This window comes from Cryptotermes secundus, unplaced genomic scaffold, assembly GCF_002891405.2.
Source record: "Cryptotermes secundus unplaced genomic scaffold, Csec_1.0 scaffold630, whole genome shotgun sequence".
Taxonomy (NCBI): domain Eukaryota; kingdom Metazoa; phylum Arthropoda; class Insecta; order Blattodea; family Kalotermitidae; genus Cryptotermes; species Cryptotermes secundus.
Window position 1 is genome coordinate 616,154 of NW_019720573.1, and position 24,333 is coordinate 640,486.

Consider the following 24,333-nt stretch of genomic DNA (forward strand, 5'->3'; position numbering starts at 1 on the left):
GCCCCGGGTGATTATGATGATGGAGAATTTGGCGGAATGAAGATTGGCAGGGGAAACCGAAGTACTCGGAAAACACCCCGCCTCAGCGCCACTTTGTCCACTACAAATCCCACTTAACCAGACCTGGGATCGAACCCAGGCCGCCGCAAATAACCGCTTGAGCCTGTCCATGAAGTTAGTATTTAGGTGCTACAACATAAAGAAGTAAGTGCAAAATATTCCAAAATTGAAGAAGGAGTAAATTTATGATTTCTCAAAAATAATATACAGCAATCAGGAGCTCACTCTGATAGCTGCGTCCATATTGCCTCCTCGTCTTACTCTTTGGCCTAGGACAAGCTGCAGTGCGTCAGACTGCATGACGTCACATCTTAGACGATATATAGAATTTTAATTGAACATAACGTGAAATTCTTCGAAAAATATATATTAAATAATCTTAAATAGCACTCCGGCCAGTGTTAGAGAGTGATTGCAACACTGCGCCCACGGCACGTGGCAACAGTCATGCAATGTCCAGGCCGTTACACTATATGTCTACCTCAAGACAACACTGATGGCACGTTACAGAACGAACAACTTGCAATGTCTAGACAGAAAAATATACAATAACGCACTCATAAGGTTTCCATCCATTATTACTGTTTCTACAAGAAACTCTACAAGAATCCCATCGTTTTTAACTTCTGACGTTTAAGATCTTTATAATTTCTTTATTATTGGACACAATTTTATGAAAATGTACTACATTTTTAATATTATTATTATTGTCACATACCGGTTAGGTGGAACACCAACAGCAATTTTATTCTCACATGCAGTATAGGCTATATCGCGTACATTATCAATGTATTGTACATCTGAAAACCACTTTGAGGAAAATGGGTCTTTTCTTAGTAGGAAACTTTTAATAATGAAACAATTCATTAAGTGTTTTTATTTGTAAGCTATACACCACTTGACTCTGATCGATATTATCGAAGCGTGTCGTAGTCATAAGCATCGATCTACTCGTCAGTTCATTGTTGTGCGGACCATTGTTCAAACAAATTTGGCATCAAATGAACCTTATTCATAATCACAAAATTCTCTTCCTTAGAATGTGCTACTAAACTAAGGTTGCGTAAAAATGTGTGTTTCAGAGAGANAGAATGTATAATGTAAATGTAGTACACAGTTACTGGAAAAATATTGATAAATATAATCCTCTGAGTCGTGAATTCTTTCATAAAAATTCCCTCGAAGCAGTAAATGCACAATTACGTTATCTGAAATTAATTTCTCTGTTAAAACTAGCGTAAATAAGGACACGGGCTGGTATTAGGAATGGGCCTAAAACATTCATAAAAAGAGCTGTTTCTACTTACCCAGTTTTTGCGAAGTTGGTCCACAATTTCGCCATCCTTACAGATGTTACGTATTCAGGAGTCCCGGGTTCAAGGTCAACCTTTAACATTTCAACTCGGAACAGGTAAGGAATTTCATCTGCGTGACATGCACCTGGGAGCAACATGAGTGTTAGCATCACGAGGTAAAGAGAGTTATCTCTTGGACGTAATATTTCGCAGTCCGCTGGAAGTTCACCGCCGTTTCGGAGGAACAAAATGCCTCCTGCTTCTTGACGGTTGATTTCCATCGCTCACTTTTCTCCCCTGAAATTGGAGGCAATATGTTCCACCGAAACGTCTTCGAATATCTGTTGGACTACACAGCGTTAGTTCCGAAACTATTCGTAATCACCTCTAGTGAACCTCAAATCGAATATAATGAGTTATACCAAGAATCTTGTGACTATTCATGAATTATTTATTTTCTGACACGTACACAAATCCAAAGTGATGCTTGAAACTGACAGCCCTTTCCTTCGTACATAATCTTCCCGAATTTATAGGCTTATTACTTTATATTGTTATGTGCTCCGAAGATTAATCATCATTGGTTCTTTTGTTACAAAATTTATGGTAGTGGTTGATTTATTATAAAAAACTAACACAGAATCCTCTGAATTTTAATGGAAAATTGTTTAAAGCATTTTATGAAATATGCCTAACCTCAGTAGCTTGAGAAATTGTTGCTAGTGGGGTGGGACTAAGTCCCTTGTACTGCGGCCACTTCTGGCCTATTGTACCAGCCTCAGATGATAGGTGAGGGTGATTGTGGAGCACTTGGTGGAATGAAGATTGGCAGGGGAAACCGGAGTACTCGGAGAAAACCTGCCCCAGCGCCACTTTGTCCACCACAAATTCCACTTGACCAGACCCGGGATCGAACCCGAGCCGCCGCGGTGAGAAGCCAGCGACTAACCGCTTGAGCGATAGCGCGTCCTCGTCCCTGTGTTGGTACACAGCCGTACAATATTCTCAGTTACCTCAAATGGCGGATACTTTCTCAGTCCGTGTACACGCACTGCATAGCTTTCCCCCTTAAAACACATTACTGACCTTCACCCTCATCAGTGCAGCCTGCCACACCCACTGCCTTTGCCTTCATCAAGTTTATAAGGTTACGGCTCTCAGAATATCGCACTCTTGACCTACCTGTACCTCGAGCGGTGGGTAGCAGCTCATGTCTGGTACACTCTTCTGTGTGTCGTGTACCTGCATGAAGACACTAGAGCACCCGCGAATTTCTCCAACATGTTTTGCAAAGTATGTTGCTAATAAGCATACGTTGATTCGATTAGTAATTAATAGCAAACACCGATACTCTTTCTATAAATTGAAATACTAAACTTTCTTATAGATACGCGAATGGTATTAGGACCTTTTCAGCCATTACTCTTTATAAGCCTCATCGGATCGTCACCATTAACATTAAAATAAGAGTATTTGGCCATTATTAACGGCAGCCAGGCAACAGAGGTCATGAGTACAGCCAGCCCTCGAAATGTTGTCTCGTCAAATATCATATTTGTAAAATACATGCACTAATATATACAGAATTTTGTGATCACAGTGTGTTTCAGCAGGAACTGACCTGGAAGGTTTGCACCGCCTGCCAGTGTCTTGAAAACATTTGCAGTGCCGTCGAAGGCGAACTCGTAAGAGAACACTGGAGAGCTGGAAAGGGCTGCATGTTTTTGTGCGGTGCAGTAAACTCCGTTAGTGAAGAAGAGATCTGTGATAACCTGTGGACACAGCTTTCACTTGAAATTATTCATCGGATCAGTCAATAGTTGTAATTAATTAACAATTTGCTTACTGTAAAACAGTAAATTTATTTCTAGATTTGTCAATAAACATGCTATTGAAATCTGAACATAAAAGTAATATTCTCATAATAGAGAATTTGAAGATTGGACGTTTGGCGTGTTCTTTGTGCAGACGTAGCAGAACTAGCGACGCGATCCTTATTAAGAATACATTGAAGTGGTTTTATTGCTAGTGGGGTGGGACTAAGTCCCTTGTACTGCGGCCACTTCTGCCCAATTGTACCAGCCCCAGGTGATAGGTGAGGGTGATTGTGGAGCAATTGGTGGAATGAAGATTGGCAGGGGAAACCGAAGTACTCGGAGAAAACCTGCCCCAGCGCCACTTTGTCCACCACAAATCCCACTTGACCAGACCCGGGCTCGAACCCGGGCCGCAGCGACTAACCGCTTGAGCTGTGGCGCGGCCCAAACATTGAAGTTACTCGCGACATGATGAAGCACATAGCAGAACAGTGACAGTGACGGTTTCTACCCAACTTCCATATGGACTGGATACTATATCCTTGACTTATGCATGTATAAGAGGGTTAACATATGTCACTTATGTCAGAACGTACGTGCTGTAGCTACTGCATAACACACGACTCATTAAGGAACACCTCCACATATCACCATTTTCCAGTGGATATCTGGTTACTGGTAGGCCGGCCCGAGAAGGAATTTGTGTATGGACAAAACTGGCAGCTTTGTATAGAATGTACGCGTTTTAAAACGGGAACGGGTAGGATCAAATGAGTTCGATTATTTGGTCTACATGACTACCGGAGAGAGAGAGCGAGTCAGCTTTTTCACGCGTCATTGTCATTTCCACGTGTTTATCTCGTGGGCATTGTTTGACATACAGCTACTGAAAACTCCCAAGTCCTCTATAAAGCACAGGTTTAGGATTTAAAACTGGGTAATGTATGGGCTCAGGTTGGGCGATCGTAGAATTAGTGGACTTGCCCGTATCCGGGAACCTGTTGCAAGAGAACTTCATGTATGGGGCTTTGCACTTACGTCGATGTACTGAAGAAGAAGTGGTCTGGAATTATTGAAATACTCGTTCTTCACTTCAACAGCCATGTCATATGCCTTGGGGATCTTCTCTCCGGTGTAGAACGGAAGTGCCAGCTCGAAAATATTCACGACCGGCCGTAGCAGCCACAAGAAGGGTTTCATTGCTGGAACCACATATTTGTTTCGATATGATACAGTTGAAGTACTGAGCTCTTAAGGTGCTGTGACTTATCCTCCGACCCAGACTGCCAAGAAATTTGTCTAACATTTAAAAATCCAGGTCTTACGTCCAAGAGTGCAGAGGGTTTGACCGCTGTTGAGGTCATTCGGTTTGTAATGTCTAGAAAAGTCATGTTTAATTTGAGAACCAGATTAAAATTTAGTGGCAATAACTTTATAACAATACCACATAGACTCCTCATTAAAGTTCAATAATATATGTTGTTGATGCATAGTTATTAAATAACTTAAGCTAGTAAAATTTTCGTTTCGAAGTTCAGTTGTATTATTTAGAGGAATTCAGTACGTAGGCTGTGTGTCGTGGCTATAAGCAAACGTCCATGTATCCACAGCCCGCCAATAAGGCAACAAATGTTTATTCACCATTTAACACTTAACACAACTTGTTTCGGCCATAGATGGCCATCTTCAGGTGTCTAATGCATCCAAACTGTTACACAGCTCTGATGTGCGCTAAAACCGCGCGTTGCAGTCTACTTAAAATAACATAAAAGTAATTAATTAAAATCCATTAAAATTTTCTGTTAACGTAAAGTTCCATTCCACCCCATAAGGGGCGTCGTCCGCTTGTTTAGAGCTATGTGATTATTCCAGAAGGTTTTTTCAGCACCTTCTTTTTCTATTCTGTATTTTTTCCCCTTGCTTGTGTGTTGTTCCCCCTAGCAGCGTGTGGTGTTCTCTTCACTAGTTACGGATATATTATGGACTAACAAACAGAAAAACAAGCCTTCTGGAATAATCACATAGCTCTAAACAAGTGGACGGCGCCTCTTATGGGGTGGGATAGGATTTTACTTTAATAGAAAATTTTAATGGATTTTAATTAATTATTTTTACGTTATTTTAAGTAGACTGCAACGCGCGGTTTTAGAGCACATCAGAGCAATGTAACAGTTTGGATGCATTGAGACACCTGAAGATGGCCATCTATGGCCGAAACATGTTGTGTTAAGTGTTAAATTGTGAATAAACATTTGTTGCATTATTGACGGACTGTGGATACATAGACGACTAATTAAAGATTTGCAACAGGATGCTGAAATACAGAGTGACTGTGAGCTCCACGGAACATATTCGTCGCGTGAAATACTTCCTAGAAATCACCTACCACTATGAATTCATAATACTTGTAATTAGGACAAAGCCATAAATTAAAAAGTGACATTACTCTCTAGTAGCTCAAGTATGGTTATTTTTGACGCCATAATTTCATAAGAACATGAATGCGCGGCTGAAGAGACAGCAAAATCATTTGCCTCTAAGTGCGCGATGCGTTGCAGAGTTGCAGAAATATGTAGAACTTGCTTGAACGAAAGCTAACTTCACTTTGTGAGAGAGCGGCAAATAACGCTCTCTACAGAGAGAGAGAGAGAGAGAGAGAGAAGAATAAAGGTTGGAGCGCTACTCTCCACCAATGAGAATATGTCTTACAACTTAAATTAATTTGACCACCACAAAACGAACAAGGTGGTCTAGCAGTAAAGCTCTAGACTTGTATTCAGGAGGTGTTCGATTCGAATCTCGGCTGGGAGGTCGGCTATCCTGGCTAAGGCTTTTTGTCGTATTCAGCAGTACCTCTAGAAAAATGCTGGGATAGTATCTAGAATAATCCACGACCACTTCCTTCCCAAATCCCTTGCAAATCATCCACTGAGCCAACGCTTCTTCATCTCAATAGCGACAAAGTCGTGCTCGGACAACTTACGCCGCATGTCTCGTTAAGACAGGGTACAAGGTACTCACTCCGTGTTACCAGTATCGCCTCTTCATTGTTTATCCCGGTTATGTAGGGAATTTTCAAGAACTCTCCCGAGTTGATGATATTCATTGGTGTATCGGGAAGGAAAACTTCATCACTGGCAGCCTTTGTGTCTAAAGTTGGTCCGATCAAGGCATCAGCTTTCGGCTAGAGGAACAGATAAATTTGTTGATTTTATACGTTTCAGTGAATACTAATAAACTGATCTGTCTGTCTAAAAGTTTGTGACAATGATACATCGGTACAAATGTTATGTTTCTGGACAGTATCCATCGTCCTGTCTTTATCTGAAACTCCGCCCAGTTTGCTTTTCAAAACAACTTTTCGGAGACTGGATTCTGTCTCCGTCTTCAGGTAGAACCTACTCAGTTGGGCCCAATCCATCTATGGAGATAGGGACTAGCTGTATCGATTGGGCCCAGCTGAGTAGGTTCTACCTGAAGACGGAGACAGAACCCAGTCTCCGAAATGTTGTGTTCTGAAAAATAAAAAACGGTGTTCTTAGATAAGGACAGGATGATGGATATGTCCGAAAACGTAATATTTGTACGAAAGTAGATTGTTGCGGGTGCCCACTGTTTCTTGTGAAATTATATGTTAAATATTCCAGCCTAATAACTACTGTGTTATTAAGGACTTAGAGGTCTGTTCTCACTTCGGACATGGCGAGTTCAACAGATTTGCAGCTGGATTTGGTTGGCGACTTATCGTGCGAGAATTTTGAGACATGAACCCCGAACCGAAACCTCGGAGAGGCTCAGTTCGCACTTTCTGCTCTCCGTCATCTCTCTTTAAATCGCCCCTCGCCACTCATTTGCTCTGGTTTCTGCAACAACACGATAGCAATAAGGCAGAAAGCTAAAGCTGTCTCGTGAAGACACGTGGGAGCGTTGCTACAGCTTCACCGTTCCTAATCTCGGCAGTAGATAGAGGTCATGGTCAGCTTCATGCCTCTGCCTCCTTATCCCCAGGGAAACAGCTCCACAAACCAATTCCTTCAGAGGCTGGGTAGACCCTAGGGCCGAAGGAGGGCGTTACGGAGAAGAGAAAATGCTCTTACTCCTACCGGCATCAAACCCATATTCTCCCGTATTCTCCATATTATACCAGCCCCAGATGATAGGTGAGGGTGATTGTTGAGCAATTGGTGGAATGAAAATTGGCAGGGGGCGCCGAAGTACTCGGAGAAAACCTGCCTTAGCGCCACTTTGTCCACCACAAATCCCACATGCAGACCCGGGCTCGATCCCGGATCGCCGCGGTGGGAAGCCAGCGACTAACCGTCTGAGCTATTGAGCTGCCCTTCTTCCAGTGTAGTGAATACAAATTCTGTTCCTAACACTAAGTTTTTTCATTATTTTGTTCGCCTTGTGGATGTGCTGCATACGTCATGTCTTTCACGCACAGTATTTGTTTTCCCATACTTCCACAGGTGGCAGTTCTGTATTCGGTACTCTGTCATCTGATGGCTAAAAGTGTAACTTAATTAACTGCGTTAACCGGGAAGGCAGGAACTGGAGGAAGCAGAGGAACAAAGAGACGAAAGAAATAACTCCCCGTTGAATCGCAACAGACGTTTCCACTAGCAATAACAGTAGAAGTCTAAAGCTCGCCACTTACCTCACCTGACACCGTCTACCGATATCTAGTTTCCCATAGTTCAGCTCTCTCTTCAGGAGAATGCTGACGTGTATTTTCAGTTCACAGATTCGTTTGTACGCGCAGGGCTTACCTGCAGCAGGCCAGTAGACAGAAAGTGCACCAACTTCTCTGGCTCCACTGCCTTCAGAACTTCTAGCACCTTGCCAGGGTCAACCGTTTTCGCTCCGAATTTTTCTCCCAGTTCAAAGGCCAACTTGACGCTGGCATCCGGTGTTTGGTAAGCCCAAGGATTCAGTGCAGATCCGCTTTCAGATATAGCGCGGTGGAATAAGCCTGGAACGTTGAAACGTATATATCATATCTTCTTTCCTTGTTTGTTAACAACGCCTTAGCGGCCTCCGTAGTCTAGGGGCAACGTTCTCACCTCATGACTCAAGGTACGCGGATTCAAACCCGGCGGAGGTCGTGGAATTTTTAAGGGCGGAAAAATTCAGGGAACAAGTCCTCCGGGAGAGAGTTTAAGCCGTGGGTCCCGTGTCGTAGCTTTACGGCAGGTAAAAGATCCTCATGTCTCTAGGAGACCTCTGAGCAAAATTAGGTAAAAAAGTTTCCCGCCCAAGTAGTTTCCAATGCCTCCGGTAGATGGAGAAGTATCGGGTACCACTGCCAGTAGAGGGGCCGAACTCGCTGGCTGAACGGGGCTGATAGCGAGAACCAGTACCGGAAGGGTATGGCGACTGGTAGAATATCAAAGGGGGACGTACAATAGATCAACAACTGGTCGCGGTGCATGGGGAAACCCACCCCCTCCAATAATGAATGAATGAATGAATGAATGAACAACGGCTTCCAAACTACGCAGATTATGTAATATCAAAAGAGAGATTGTTGTGAATGATGAACTGGGACGGGTGTGGAAGCTGTCGTGGCCAATTTAAAGGAACGTCTTAGAATACTCCTGGGAAGTCCGAGAAAACGATAGAAAATCTTTAAATAGCCAGCCTTTGGACCGAAAATCGAATGCGAAGTACACGTATCAGCACCAAAGCATTGGACTTAAACCTTCGACGAGATATCGCTAGGCCTCAAAGTTTAATCATAGTCTACAGTAATCCCAAAATCTGTATTTTTACAACGTGAAAGACTGACAATGAAAAATGATTCGCATGGGCGTACTTCAAACGAAGAAATATGTTGACCTGTGAAAATTAATCTTCAGTCTGCTGACTGTCGGTATGAATGACGATGTAGGTTCATGGTTCTTCTTAATTTAGAAAGTATTGATCATAAAAGTCGCATCTTGAACACAGATAAAAAAATAATTAGACTGACTTACTGGACTGGACGACCGAGGGGTCGAAGTTCGCGTCCCGGTACAGTCAAAATTTTTCTTTTCTCCACTTCGTCCAAATGGAATCTGGGCCCACCCAGCCTCCTATCCAATGGGGGGGGGGTTCTTTCTCTGGCGTAAAGAGGCCGGGGAGTGAAGCTGACCACTCGCCACCAACTAATGCCGAGGTGAAGAAAATGTAGATCTATACATCCACTCCCCATAGGCTTTCATGGCGTAGTTAAATTAGTTACTAGAATAAATTTCGTCAAGGAAAGGTTATTTTCTTCACTTCATTGCTTAACAAGTATAGTATAGAATTTTAGAAGTTCAAAATTTTGGTTTGCTTATTGAGAGTGTGTAGGATTTTTCCAATTTTCGAAGAAGAAGAAGAAGAGGAAGAAGAAGAAGAAGAAGCCTTGTCAGCTTGTTGCTTCAGGACTCCTTGTCGGATTTTATTTCGTTTCGTTTGGAACCTAGCAGTAGGAATACATTTCTGTGGTGCAGGATAAGTAGCACTTCTGTGTATATTTCTTCTTTCTTTGCTTATATTTAAGTAAAATACTTCTGTAAGCAATATACTGTTAAATAGATTTAAACGGAGTGAATAGTTTATTTAGCTTCCAGGATTTCCTCATTGAGTAGTTTTTATAAAATTGGCTTGAAATTGCTCTTTACTCGTAGTGGTGTATTTATTCATATTCATCAAGAGTTTTCTGTCTTGCAAATTGCATATCTTTCGTAGCGTGGCTGACTGTCGTATTGAAGAGTTTACGGATGCAATAACAGGAAAGGGACGGCATGCACACGGTTACAACAGATATGCAACTCGGATAAGTTTAACATAAAGAAGAAAGGCTAAATACAGCCTTCCTTCCTCAATTAAAGAGTTACGTTTCTGATCTTCCTGTACAGTCTCGTACACATGTCGTGCGAACAGGGCTGGTTGTGCCATTTCGAAGAATATGAGGTACTTACCACGTGACATTGGTGACAATAAGTGATAGTGAACGCTGGCTGCCCCCGCGCTCTCCCCAAAAATAATAATGTTGCTAGGGTCTCCTCCGAATTTATCTATATTCCGTTTCACCCATTTTAGAGCCAAGACTTGATCTTTCATGCCGTTGTTGCCAGGAACTTCCCTGTTCTGCAGACTCAGGAAACCTGAGAGACAAACATATGTCATGTTGTGTTAAAAGGAAAACCAGAGACGTACCAGTCACAAATGTTCTTGTAGCAGTGCGGAAGCTTTTGAAATATTTCTCAGGCTTTTCGTAGTTCCTTCGTGGTTATTGTAGTTTTCAGAATACGTTGCGATCCTGACTATCCGTTAGCTTAGCCACGTGACAATTACATTTCTAGTAATATTTTATTAAAAATATTGTGCTGTTATTTCGTATCGTAATAATTCGATCAAACCAGATTGTGCTCAGATTTCTGACATAGTAAGGTGACAAGAAATACAGCCTTTTCCTTGTAATAACTTAGTCTCCTATTCAAAGTTTCCTATCACATTCCTTCAGGATTAATTTTAAGATGGACGCCGTCACAGGACCTAAAGTAGTTTCGCTGAAGCAGAATAAAATGAATTTACCAGAGCCGCACAATAATAAAACAATGTTCTAATGACCGGAGAAAGTATCTAGCAGTACATGATAACAGAAGACGAATGTCCAGTAACATCCAGGTTTGACTACACTGTGAAATGAAGTCAAATAATAGTACTTACCAAGTACTCCAAGCCGATAGTTGAAGGTAACAACAACTACATGTTCATCTACGAGAAAGTCGGGTCCATACACAGCCCTGTCTCCTGAGCCCAATATATAATCTCCACCATGTATCCAGACCATCACAGCTGCTGGGGCTCCATCCGCTCCCAACGAGATCTACAGGCGTGTAGTCATAATTTGAATCATATTGCTACTAACATGGTTGTAGCCTGCCCCGAGTGATTATGATGATGGAGAATTTGGTGGAATGAAGTACTCGGAGAAAACCCGCCCCAGCGCAACTTTGTCCACCACAAAACCCACTTGACCAGACCCGGGATCGAACCCGGTCCGCCGCGGTGGGAAGCCAGCGACTATGGCTATGGGCTATGGCGCGGCCGACAAGACATGTAAGTTACATTTCTCTGTTTGACAGAACTCGTGATTTCCCAGGAGTGTTTATAAAATGGTCTTGATCATCTCGAATGCTCTTTACTGAAGCACAAGCAAATTATGTGTTTCAGTTTCAAAATGGCAGTATTTAGTTCATACAAATCTTTATGCACGTTTTGATTGTACTGTAAGTTAGGTCTTTGTGTAATTAAAATATTTCTTCTTCCCCACAAGTAAGTGTTCCTTGTTTGCATATTTGCAGATTCCATAACAGAAGTTTTCATCACGTTGAATAATTAAATTTAGTAAATGTAAAAAGGTGAAATTTCCCCCGTACTTATCACGCCATGAAGACGTATCGGGGAGTGGAAGTATAGTTCCACATTTCTTGACCTCGGTACTAGATGGAGATGATTGGTCAGTTTTACGCAACTGCCGCTTTACTCTCGGTGCCCATTGGATAGGAGACGGTGGGCACCGGAGCAGAACTGAACAATGTGGAGAAGGCAAAAAATTTACCTTTGCCAAGAATTGAAACCCGTCCGTCCAGTCCGTAGCCCGTCGCTATGCCGCATGAGGTGTTCTGACTGCTTTATTTATTGATGCGTTTAACACCAGAATGACCAATAAAATAATAATAATAATAATAATAATAATAATAATAATAATAATAAAAATATNCATTACTGGTACAAACAAACAAACTCCTTGGTTTTAGTCCACAAGCGAACTATACAGACCGAGCGACCGCCGCTTGTCGGCGAAGTTAGTTCCAACTTTAGCGGATAGAGGGTGTCGCGTGGTCAGCGCAACGGATCCCCACGGCCGTTAATTTCGGTTTTCTAGACCGGAGCCGCTATTTCCTTGAAATAGCTCCTCAGTTATCCTCACGAGGCCGAGTGGACCCCGTTCCAGACCCACTACTTCTCAGAAAAATGTGGTAGCGCCGGGAATCGAACCCGGGCCTCTGCATCTGTAGCCAGGAACTCTGACCAGTAGGCCACAGAGTCGGTCCACATCACTGGAACACAGCCCGTAAAAGGAACCGGAAAGCACTGATATTCAGTTAGTGGCACGTTACTGCGAGAAACAGCCATGCAGTGTACAGCTGTTTCTGTGCCCCTTTAGCGGGCGAAGTATGCTTGGAGCTTATTCCGATAACTAAACTCTTTATCTCTAGAAGAGATCTGCAGTACGAGCTTGGATAAAGCAGGCCTATACGGTTTTGAGATCTAGTGCTTTAGTTCCATGTCTAGCATTTTAGGAAGTTGGATCAAGGGAAGAGGTTTGCCAGAACATGCAGAACGCGGGATTCAAGAAAGGACTTCGTAAGTTATGATAGCAAAATATCCTTCAAAGGGCGCAGTTGAGGGTATGAACTGAATCGAATAAGGACAGACGGCAGACTTTTTTCCTACTGATGCTGAACCCTTACGATCCCTTCTCGATGTATTCACAGACGAGCCGGAATCATGGAGCTGTGCCATGTTTAAGGAGTCATTACCTTCGGCGTGAAAACGTTAATGAACAGACAGTCTTCTTCGCCGAAATAAGCGTGGGTAAGGAAATTCCTCTGTGGGCAGGATGGTCCCTCCTTTGTAGTGTTCCGTAAGCCGCTCCATGGCTCTGCCGGCTGAGGGGACTGAGGAGAACCATAAACAGCAATTAATTACTTAGAAATCGTGTTTGATTATAAAGTTTTCCCTGTGATTAATTAAACTACGGCCCCTGAAGGCTTATGGGGGAATGGAGGTAAAACTTCACATATTATTAACCTTTGCACTAGGTTTAAATATCGGTCACAGTAGCCGCGCGGTGTAAGACCTGAACTGACTTTGCTCTCTCGGACGGTGGGATGGCGGGTTCGAATTCCACTTAAGGCATGTTTGTTTGGTGTATGTTTGCGTTTATTTATCTCTTAAGACCTCGAAAACTTTACGAATATTTTGAGGTGCTGCAGAAAACAATTTCTCGTACCTTGAACCTAAGTTCTCCTACGGCAGGTTTGGCGTAAGGAATCCCCATGAAGGCGAAAAAGGGCCGGTTGCTGCGGATCGAAGTGAGTGTTGTCCCCCTGATAGGGCCTTCGTGAATGTGGACTATGGGATCAGACTCAGAAGCAAGGGGCCCCAAAATGAAAAGCGGAAATACAAAAATGAGTCGAGCATACTTCATGGCCGTCCTTGTAGACTGAAACAGAGAGGAAACGATGTAATTTCTTTAATTGGCATGGTTTGCAAATATTACATAAACTCAGTGGCGAAATTGATATGTAAGTCTATGTATATAATTCGTATAATATAATAATAGACTGTGTGTATGTGTGTATGTGTCCGGTCTAGAAAACCGAAATTAATGGCCGTGAGGATCCGTTGCGCTGACCACGTGACACCCTCTATCCGCTAAAGTTGACACATCGCCGACAAGCGGCGGTCGCTCGGTCGGTATAGTTCGCTTGCGGACAACATGCCACGGAGTTTGTATTATGTGTGTTTGTGTGTACTTGTATGCATGCATTTATACACACAACAACGATTTATCAGTCTGCCTCTGTATTTCAGTTGCTGATGTGAAATGCAAGGCGTTTCTGCTAGTTCAAGAGTGTCACTACATTCACGAATGTCACAGATCTGTAATACAGTGTAAGATGGCGAATGTAATGCATGAGGCACTTTTGTAAATACAAGGAGTATATTTTAATAAATGAAACGCCCATGAATTATGTAAGCTCATGCATTTGTAGAAGTGCTGCTGACATTTCACCTAAAACAATTATGAATGTATGTTGCAGATGTATTTATTTCGTATATTAATTTACCGAAAGAAAGAAAATCGTGTCCTGCGCGAATCAAAATAAGGCACAAAATGGAATGTTGGTATGCTGATCCATTCCATGGCAATGGCATTTCTAGACTTACGGATAAAATGAGCCCCTCTCAATGAATTGAAATATGCCCGAAAGGAGCGCAACTTCTGAACTAGTAATTTAGCAAAACAATTTGCTCATTTTATTGTACATCGCCCTATAACTCAATACCGTCTTTATTATCAACAACTCGTTTCTTCTAACGTCAGACGATTAGAAGGGGTCAAGGTCAAACTGTCTTCTCGTGATACCGAAGTGATGATGGGCGCTGTTTATTTGGCGATTAGGAGACTTGTCAGTTTTTACGTACTTAACTGATACCAACTCCATGAAAGAGCCCTTTAAGGGCATTCACTCTTATGAAACCTTCACAAGAGTCCGCATATTGGCAGTCTTAACTGATACCAACTCCATGAAGCAGAGCACTTCTTGAAAAGCTAATAATTGCTAACCTAGTCCAAAAGATCCCCCGACTTTAGGAAAACCAGAGGATTCGTTACCATATCCACAAGAGTCCGCCTCTGTTCAGTCTACACCTTCACGCTTCTTCCCTTCTACTTGCATGTATGTGAGGCAATATGTGAAACCAATGAAATTATCATACATTAAAACGTGTCGTTTACAGAACGATGTTTGTGGCATAAAACATTAGTAGACTAATGTAACTTAATAGATGTAATGTATTCATCAACAGATCTGTAGAAACCTCGAACTAATGAACCAATCCGAAGATATTATGAAGTTCAGTATGGCATTTATGCCACCAGAGAACAGCTTTGAGAGTTCTTTGGGGTCTTCTTCATCTCTGCGTTACGATAGACTTGGGTACTTTCTGTCTGAAACGAATAGCAACATCGTAAGGGAGCTACAAGACTTCTTGTTTTCGATTTCATTACTCCGACACAAAGTACTAGCGCTTCTTTCAAGATCACATTTAGGCCTATGGCATCTTCTTTATAGTCTTCCGGTAGGTAGTAAGTGTAAATGTTAGGCTAGGGCGGTGGTACCTTCAGGACGCGTGTCCAGGGAACCGTTTCCTGCAGTTGTGTTATATGTAGAATGATAACAAATATGCATGACCTGAGAAGACTTTTTTTCACATTTGTTTTTATGTCAACAAATTGTCATCTGGACCTCAAAATGACTGCCCTGTACTTTCTGTCGCAAATTATTGAAGCGAGTATCCCAGTGGTAGAGGAATCTACATTATCACTTACCTAAACTACTGTCCTGTGTCAGTCAGAGCTTCTCACTGCTAATATATCTTTTTGCTGGTGTTGAGCACAGAGTTCTCGCTTTGTAGTGCTGGAGTTCGGCGTGTTATTAATCGAAATGGAAGCAGACAAGCTGCAGTACGGAAACCACTGCATCTAGAGCTCGGCTGTTTAGGTTAAGTATCACAGTCCAAGAGTAAAGAGATAATTTAATTTATCTTAACCCAATAATCTAATGTCAAATCGTAACGGCTATGAATTATTGGAGACAGCCGTCTTCAGTACATGGAGATCATTGATGAAATTATTGATTTTCACTAAATTAAACAAAAAATTAAATACCATCACACTTTTGTTGCGTAACCGGTATTAGAACTAAGACAAAAATATAATATTTCAGGATATTTTAAAAATGGCACTATTTAAAGAACATCATAATGCCATTTTTTATTATAGAGAGGCGGCATTCCTGCATTTAAAAATTATTTTAAGTCGATAACAGATGCATATTTCAAAAACAGTCCCATGATATTAAAATGATGACGTAATTAAAACATATTTTATGTAAAAATATAAGTCAGTTAATATATAAGTAACAGTAACACCTTGTTTTGTTGCAGAAAAATTACCATTGGTTTCGCCTTAATCCAGAGAAGTATTTTGCTTTCTTTGATGCTATTTCTGGGATTCTGTTTTGCGACTAAGTACCTTTTATGTTCCTAGCGTTGGTAGAAGTTTTGGGAATTTGAATTTCTGTTCGAATATTGCCTTTATTAGGTTTTGGTACATTCTCTATGTTAATATTCTGTATTCTGTGGACATTCCTACTCGTACCTCGTTAATTTATTTCAGTCATCTATTTCTTACTTCGACTTTCACATTTCTAATTAAGAATGCGGTATTCTACAATGTAACGATGTAGATGGTTACAACGGTTCCCTCGAAACGTCGGTAACCATCTACGACACTACATGGCGCCACATTCCATAAGACCCCCGTCTTACCACTCATCCCCGTGAGAACATCATATTTCAAAGGCATAATGTTCTACTTTGAAAACCCAGGATTTTCTGACAATCTAATTTTTTTTTATTACTGTTCGAAATTGCGTATCTGACATGTACGAATTTTTCCCCTACATTTTCTTCTTCCTTGCTGTTTTTGCTTGATTGTGTTTTAGCACTTCCACAGTACTTCCGACTTTTACAATTATTTCAATAATTTTCTGCCGTTGCGATGTGTTTATATCCCGTTACATTCCACGAGACATTCTTAGAGATCGCTAGGAAGAGCTGACGCTGATTTGCGAATTCTAACTTAAAATAAAAGTATATACATTTTGGTTTTCTTTTCGAAGTGTGGGGGGCACTCGGTAGCGTAGTTGGTTGCTACAAGTCGGAAGGTCGCGGGTTCAAGTCCCGGTGAGGTCGTTGGATTTTTTTCAATTTACCTAATTCTTTCAGCCGCACTATGGCCCTGGGTTGGACTCAGCCTCTAACAGAAATGAGTACCAGGAATATTCTTTGAATGTTCTTGGGGGTAAAGGGCGGCCGGCGCGTAGGGCTGACAACCTTGCCGCCATCTATGAGCCGATTGTCTATAAAATGTGGGAACCTCAACATCTCACAACCCTATGGGCCTCCACGTCTTGTTGCAGGGATACATTTACTTTTTTCGAAATGTATTATAACTTGCCTTACAGCTATACAGTGAAACTTCCAAGTACAACACTTGGACCAATGGTTGAAACATGTAGTAATCACATGTGTTGTGTCTGACAACAAAGTAAAGGAGGGGGGAAGAAGTGAGGAAAAATAGAATGTACAGTGATGCCAATTGTATCACTGTGGGTCGTTACTTCTCAGTGAAGGCACATATAATTTGCACTCCATTTTGCAGTGCAAACACCGGGTCTGTACTCGAATTGTCCTCTCTTAACTAATTATTTTATCACGCCCTTCTGCTCGAACACAAAATACAACTCTGTATGTGTGTCTATACGTATATGTACACTATATATGTATGTAGCTTTTCAAATTTTGACAGCAAGGGCTTTTTATATTCATGGCCTGTTCATGATATTTTGACTTTTTTCTGACAATTAACAACTCCCAGGCTGGCGGCCGTTTCATGCTAGCCTCCTACTCGTCTCTTCACAGGCTGCCTTTAACTGACAACTCACTGCGTCGCCCCAAATGTCTTTAAGATAAATCCTCGGCACGGACCGCATAGAAAACGCCTATGTTTCAATGGTTGTATTCCAACTGTTGCAGCTGCTTGGCAACTAGTTGCACAACACCGTTTGCAGCAGTAACTCTATTGCTGTAGAGGCGTGTTTACCGCGCCGTTGCAGAGAGTCTATACGGCACATTATTTTGGGTACGTACACTCAGAATTATTGTTTAGAGCACTTACCAGGACCCGAACTTCGATGCCTTGCCCACCCGGCCCTTACCGAGTTGATATACCGACTGCGCTATCCCGGCTGCCCTAACTGAAGGGAGTTGCAGCTGAACAGGACCGGACCGAAAACAAGCAGACTGCCAGAATATGTGCCAGTAATATGTAAGACGACAAAAAGTGCATGGAAACCGCTACATACCTGTAGTACACGTGTGACGCTATGGTGTGCCGTCTGAGCACACGGTACATTAGGCCCCTGTTTCATTGAGGACGAGGAAGGCAGTGCTCTTACCGTCACCCAAGAACGCTACAGGGACATGCTGATCGGGCCATTTCTTCAGTGTTTGAGAAGGTTCTGTCATGCAAGGGCCTTCACATGAATAAACAGTGGCATCAACAGGACGTCTTTTCATTTCAATACTGTATCTTTTGGCGGATACTGTATTTGTGGGGCTATCAAAATCGAAATAGTAACAGGCTGTATTTCAGAATTACATGTGAATATATCAGCACAATTCCCAAAGTTTGTTACTTAACGGCGCTGTCGGTGTCCGGACTACATGGAGTCGATAATAGGATGATTAATGAATGTGGAACAGTTGGTGGAATGAGAATTGACAGGGGAAACCGAAGTACTTGGAAATAACCTGCCCCAGTGTCACGTTATCCACCAGAATTGCCACACGACGTGACCAGGCATCGAAAGAAGGGTCGCTCCGTTGTGAAGCCGGAGACAGCCTGAGGTAGGTTCTTCAAAACGACAACTTAATGAAGCAGTAGTGTGGGCTGGCTGTGTGTTGGAATCAGGATCTGCAGACTCGTTTGAACCCATCGCCTAAATTGACGAAGTGAAACTTAGGAGCCGTTACTGCTATACTGGAGCACGGCTTCCCAGAAGTCCATGCGGTCCTTGTTGAAATTGTGTTGTAGCGCCAGGTCAGTGCCGATGCTCAGGTAGCAGAAGTCGGAGCCAGTGACCGGCTGCCATACGACATTCTGCAGGAGTGGGTCCGCTTCTGGGGTTGGGTTCCTGCAATATGACAGTGACCATTCATTCATTATCATAGACCTGAAATGACACGTCAGAGCTGCAGAAGTACTTTGCAATAATCTCGTAGCAGTAGGTACTAATACGAAATTTATTCTACGTAAAGAAGCCTAAAAAAATTATTTTATTGTATAGGAGTTATATATGAGAACTCCCGCAGCTGTAACGCAAATTAACGTACACAGATTGAACACTGTTTTTGAAGTATGAATGTCTGTAACACATGCACGACATAGCTATAAATCCTTAGGAAAATTTGGAAGACCTAGAGAAACGATGCTGAAATTGTTTTGAGCAATTTCTAGGATGTACGATAAATCAGATGGCCTTCAGCCAATTCTCAGTGTTGCGCCTACATCCTATGCTAAGCAGCACACAAGACAGGAATTAGAGTGAGTGAGGGAGCAGGATATAGAACATAGACCTCATATTCCAACGGAATAAATTCTTCTTACGGAGAAGACTCCGAATGCAAGTCAGCATTTCAGGTTGTAACCATTTATTTTTGTGACAGTTTGGAAAAGCTAAGCGTATTTGGAAGAATAGTTTCAAATGAATCAGAGAGAAGCAGGTCGTGGAGATTTCCATTAACTAATCTGGCCCTGGATGAGGGACACGGTGACCTGAGAGTGACGCGATGCACTGTATATCAGTGGTTCTCAACCTTGGTAGGACCGCGGCCCGATAAATTCTTGTTTTAAGAGACGAGGGTCCGGTGTACGAGCCGGTACCGGGGCGCGGCCCGGCGGTTGAGAAACACTGCTGTATATAATATGCTTTCAGGTTTCAAGAAAGATGATGAATAGTTTGACTACTGAAGTCTCTTAGGAAGAACTTTGTCCATGTAGTTAAAGTTCTGATTTTTATCCAGCTGGACAATACAATTACGTTCAGTTCTTAACTCCTCGTGAAAGGGATGTTAGTCGTACCCGGTCTTGGCGAAATTGGTCCATAACCTCACGATCCTTCGTGATGTCTTCCATTCCGAAGTTTCTGGGCCGAACGTCCTATTAAGTCTTGCGAAACGGAACAAATATGCTGTGTCATCCAGATGGCAGGACCCTGTATACATATTCAGAATTAAAAAATATAAAATTATATCTTTTAATTTATATGCTTAAATGATTATAAATGCCAAAATTTACCTGAAATTTCGTCTCCTCCAACAAGGCTCTTAAATATGGACATTCCACCGCTGTACGAAAATTCATAGAAGTAAACAGGTGTTGCAGATAAAAGCGAAAGTTTTCGCGCAGCGATGTAAACTCCAGCTACTATGAATAAGTCACCAGAAAGCTGTAGAAAAAATAAATCGTCTAATTTGCAAAAAAGCGTTTAATTCTAGTTTAAAGAAGGATTTCATACGTACACAGAAAGGAACCCTCTTTACTGGCAATGATTAAAACAAGAGAATATACTGTGAAACAAAGCGCCTCCGTAGTCTAGAGGTAACGTTCCCACCTCATGACTCGTGGTACTCGGGTTCAAATACCCGGCGGAGGTCGTCGAATTTTTAAGGGCGGAAAAATTCAGGGAACAAGTCCTCCGGGAGGGACTTTAAGCTGTGTTCCGTGTCGTAACTTCACGGCACGTAAAAGAACCTCATATCCCCAAAGGGGAACACTGAGCCAAATCCCAGGACGTTTCCCGCCCAACATTAGTCTCTAAGGCCTCTGATAGATGGGGGAAGCATTATAGATACCGCTAAGCAAGTGGCCGAACTCGCTTGCTCGGCGGGACTGATGGTACGCACCATTTATCGGTAGGGTAAAGAGACTGGTAGACTATCATAGAGGGAAGCACAATAGATCAAACTGGTCGCGGTGCATGGGGAAACCCACCCTCTCTAAATAACTAACTAAACTAAACTAACTACTGTGAAACAAAATTTTATTTGTAAGATTTGGAGTTTTCAAGGCTGTGTACCATGAAGAAAGCAGACTTATGTGATGTGGCGCCGTGTAGAAGTTGTGTTAACAAAAGTTTCGGAGGAACGTATCGCCTCCAGCTTCAGAGTAGAAGACAAGAATAAATCCGCGAGCGAACTAAATTGAACAGGTGCAACAGTCTCGCGGATTTCTTCTTGTCCTGTACCCTGAAAATGGAGGCGATACGTTCCTCCGAAACTTCTTTTAACACGACTTCTACACGGTGCCACATCCTAGAAGTCTGCTTTCTTCAAAATGTTATTTGCCTCTACATTCTTGCGTAGCCTCAACTATCTAGCTCCACGGAACAGAGAATTTCTTCAGGATCTCAAGAAATTCCCTGCCTTCCTCATGGAAATCGAAGGTACATGTTCACGAGGCCATGCTGCTGGTCCATATCCTGAACCAAATAAATCCAATCAATTTCGCCGTACTCTTACAGCCGTTTCATTTTCGTCCCACGTACGCAGACATCTTGAAAGTGACCTGTTCTCTTCAGATTTTGCGACTGGAACGCTGTATTCATCTCTTGTGTCAGTGCCGCCTACATGTTTTGTAAAAAGCGATTTAATTGGAAGTGACATGACGTCAATAATGTAGTTTTTGCGTTATTTGCGCGAAGTGCATAAAATGGACACACTATCAGGCGGTCCCCATGTTTACTGTGTAACTTCCGGTGCAGTTCGACGACATTCCCTATAAGCGTCTGAACTGAGAGAGGTCTGAAGTACGTAACTTCGATTTCTGTAGGCTCATGTAACTACGGTTTGAGGTGAAGTTAATGTCTAACTTGTATTTTGTGTCAGAAATATTTGTAATTATACCGAACGCATAAACAGATCCTATGGGGCTCATTATTATGGGAGCGTTATGTGGCACCTTTTTTAAAAATGGCTAAAAAGTGAAGTTGTTCGTGTACTAACTACGTAAGCACTACGCCATGAACGGGTGTATACACCCACGTCTTCTTGACCTCTTTACTAACTGGAGTTGAGTGGTCAGCTTCACGGCCCAGAGAAAAAACCCGGTACCCATTGGATAGGAGGCTGGGTAAACCCCAGAGCCGGTCTGGACGACATTGAGGAGTGAAAATTCTTGAATCCACCAGGACTTGAACTTCGACCCCCTGGGCGTCCAGCCAGTAGCTAGTCGCTAAACCGACTGCGCTATTCCGGCTCACAATACATAACGAAACAAGGAAAGATCATGCCTAATTCCTCTCAGGATGAATGGATATTTGTCTGCCGACAAACTTAAACGCCTGTTGCCCTTCATTTCTTTTTCCTTCTGTTGCGAAAAATGCTATATATCTAATTAAGAAGGAAAGTCATGGCAACAGCATGATATACAGGAAGTCCCATGAGGAGGGGTCAATACTCTGGGAGGTCATAGTATCGGTCATTCTAAGCAAAAGTGTGTATGTACTCGTACATGTGTCCTGTCCTGTTCTAATTCCGGTTCAAGTGGCAAAGTTGGTACAGTTTACATACTGTAATACATTTTATAAAATTCCACCTTCAAATAAATGCACTTTGCAACTCGTGTGAGGACATGGCGTATTGCTCGTCTGTGCAGTGTACAGTGTACAGTGTACTAGCTCTATCTGGGAAACCTTTCGGAATAGGACACATGTACACATACACTTTTAGCTTAGAACGACTGATACTATGACCGCCCAGAAGATTGACCCTTCTGTTGCGACACTCCGTACGCGTTAAAAAGCAGAATAAATAGTGACTGATGTTAACAATACAACACGATTTTCTGAGACTATGTTGAAAGTTAATTTGAATACACACACACACGTATATACATACACCGTGGTTTCCCATTGAATTTTATTCTCGATTTGCTCCATGTCCTCCGAAGGAAATGAAACCTTCGCCTGTCCTAACCGCAGAAACTGATGCAGTGGCGAGGGTGGGGCTGCATGCTGAAGGCGGTTACGGTATCCCGATTTCATTGCTGCAGTTGCTGAAAATGTTTGTGTCACGCAGTTATGTCGCTAGTTGTGAGAGTCCCACGTGTTATGTTATATAAATCCAGAATTCATGAAGAGACAAAGCTGCAGACTTCATCTTGAGAAGTGGGTTTCAGGAGGATTGAGGTTGTTTCACATGCAACAAATCACTTGCATAGTGCGCGTCCTACTGGGCTACATTTCACTGGGACCACAGCACTTTGTAACAGTCGCTGTCAGATTTGTTAAACGTAGCATTCTGATACTGCCTAGTCTAAATATATTCGGACTGCTTTACCTGGAGTGCTTTTAATAGAGAATTTCAACAGTAGGGAGTTCAGATTTGGAACGTTCTCATATTTTTACGCGCACCACCTAGTTTGGGAACCACTGATGTATGATCTTGGGATTTTGTGAGGCTGTTGTTCTCTAAATGACATATTATAATTTGAGGTAACAAATTTTTGCGGAATAGAAAATTAAGTGGGCGTCACGCGAGTGTGAATTTGAAGTGTAATTTTCTGTTTGGCAGAACACTGAAACGGTTCATGCGATATGTGATACAGAAATACGGCATAATCATACGAACACACTTTATACTAAACATTTCTGTCTTACACTTGACGCTGCTTTGCAGCCCAATTCATACTCACTTCAATGTGCTGAGCCACACTTGATTCTGAGGCGGGTTTGTCCCCGAAGTAAAGCCTTCGAATCTCTGCAGCTACTTCAGTAGTTTTTGTCCCATCCATTTCAATTCCCAATTCCCTTGGTATATCTTCCAGTTGCACGGAGTTTTCTGCCAGAGCTTTCTTTATTCCTTAGCAAGAAAATTGTATTTAAATGTCAATTAAAGTGTTTTATCTAAATATGTGTTCTGTAATTGGTTTAAATGCCGGTCACGGTAGCCGAGCGGTCTAAGGCATGTACTGTCTTCGTTCGCTTGGAAACCGGGATCGTGGGTTCGAATCCCACTCAGGGCATGGATATTTAGTTTGTGTATATGTGTTTTTCTGTGTTTGTGTACAGGTAGAGGCCTTGCGACGAGCTGATCACCCGCCCAAGGAGTCCTACCGAATGTGTAAGATCTAGAAAAACCGAAGTGAACGGAGAAGTTCATGGAGGTAGGCCTAGGCCCACTGGGGCTGTAGTGCCAAGGAAAAAAAATTGGTTTAAATTTTACAATGATTATCTGCAATAGACGTAACTTCCTATAAGACACTTTTCAGATAATCAGTTAATGGTTCAAGTGAAGCCTTTAAATACGTCATAAATACAAAATAATGTAAACAAGAAAATAAAATTCGTAATTTTAAATATAAATGATCGTTACACACCTGCAATTCTGCAGTAGTTGCTATAGGTGAAAAAGCCCCTCCCCAACAAAAATGCACAAACGTACACTAAAACAATATTATATTTCAGCATCCTGTTACACTCACACAATATATATGGATAAATACCGTCTTAAGTGCAACAAATTTTATTGTAGTTTTTTACTTCTTTTCCTCCTCCACACTACACGTTTCGGCCCTAAATGGCCATCATCAGGTGTGTATCACTCACGTAGCTGTTACACTGCTTGTTAAAATTTAAAATTACCAGTCTTTCTAATTGTATAAAATCTTTGTTAATCTACACGCGTCGATTTGATTTTTAAATTAGCAC

At 42.1% G+C, this 24,333-nt stretch overlaps 2 protein-coding genes across 2 annotated transcripts in view; both read right to left on the reverse strand.

Moving 5' to 3' along the window:
* The window catches only part of LOC111869367, a 40,408-nt gene extending 24,906 nt beyond the window's left edge, over window positions 1-15,502 (reverse strand). Inside the window, exons 1-10 of the mRNA XM_023860852.2 lie at window positions 15,330-15,502; window positions 13,224-13,436; window positions 12,751-12,888; window positions 10,871-11,030; window positions 10,120-10,305; window positions 7,942-8,144; window positions 6,194-6,356; window positions 4,211-4,374; window positions 2,977-3,127; window positions 1,368-1,500 (exon numbers count right to left, since the gene is read on the reverse strand). Of these exons, the coding sequence (XP_023716620.1) occupies window positions 1,368-1,500; window positions 2,977-3,127; window positions 4,211-4,374; window positions 6,194-6,356; window positions 7,942-8,144; window positions 10,120-10,305; window positions 10,871-11,030; window positions 12,751-12,888; window positions 13,224-13,421 (1,496 nt within the window). The 5' untranslated portion in view covers window positions 13,422-13,436; window positions 15,330-15,502. The remainder of the gene's footprint in view (window positions 1-1,367; window positions 1,501-2,976; window positions 3,128-4,210; window positions 4,375-6,193; window positions 6,357-7,941; window positions 8,145-10,119; window positions 10,306-10,870; window positions 11,031-12,750; window positions 12,889-13,223; window positions 13,437-15,329) is intronic.
* Window positions 15,503-18,154: 2,652 nt separating this feature from the next.
* Window positions 18,155-24,333, reverse strand: part of LOC111869373 — a 48,369-nt gene continuing 42,190 nt past the window's right edge. The window contains exons 18-21 of the mRNA XM_033753416.1: window positions 23,319-23,485; window positions 19,923-20,073; window positions 19,707-19,839; window positions 18,155-18,759 (exon numbers count right to left, since the gene is read on the reverse strand). Of these exons, the coding sequence (XP_033609307.1) occupies window positions 18,585-18,759; window positions 19,707-19,839; window positions 19,923-20,073; window positions 23,319-23,485 (626 nt within the window). The 3' untranslated portion in view covers window positions 18,155-18,584. The remainder of the gene's footprint in view (window positions 18,760-19,706; window positions 19,840-19,922; window positions 20,074-23,318; window positions 23,486-24,333) is intronic.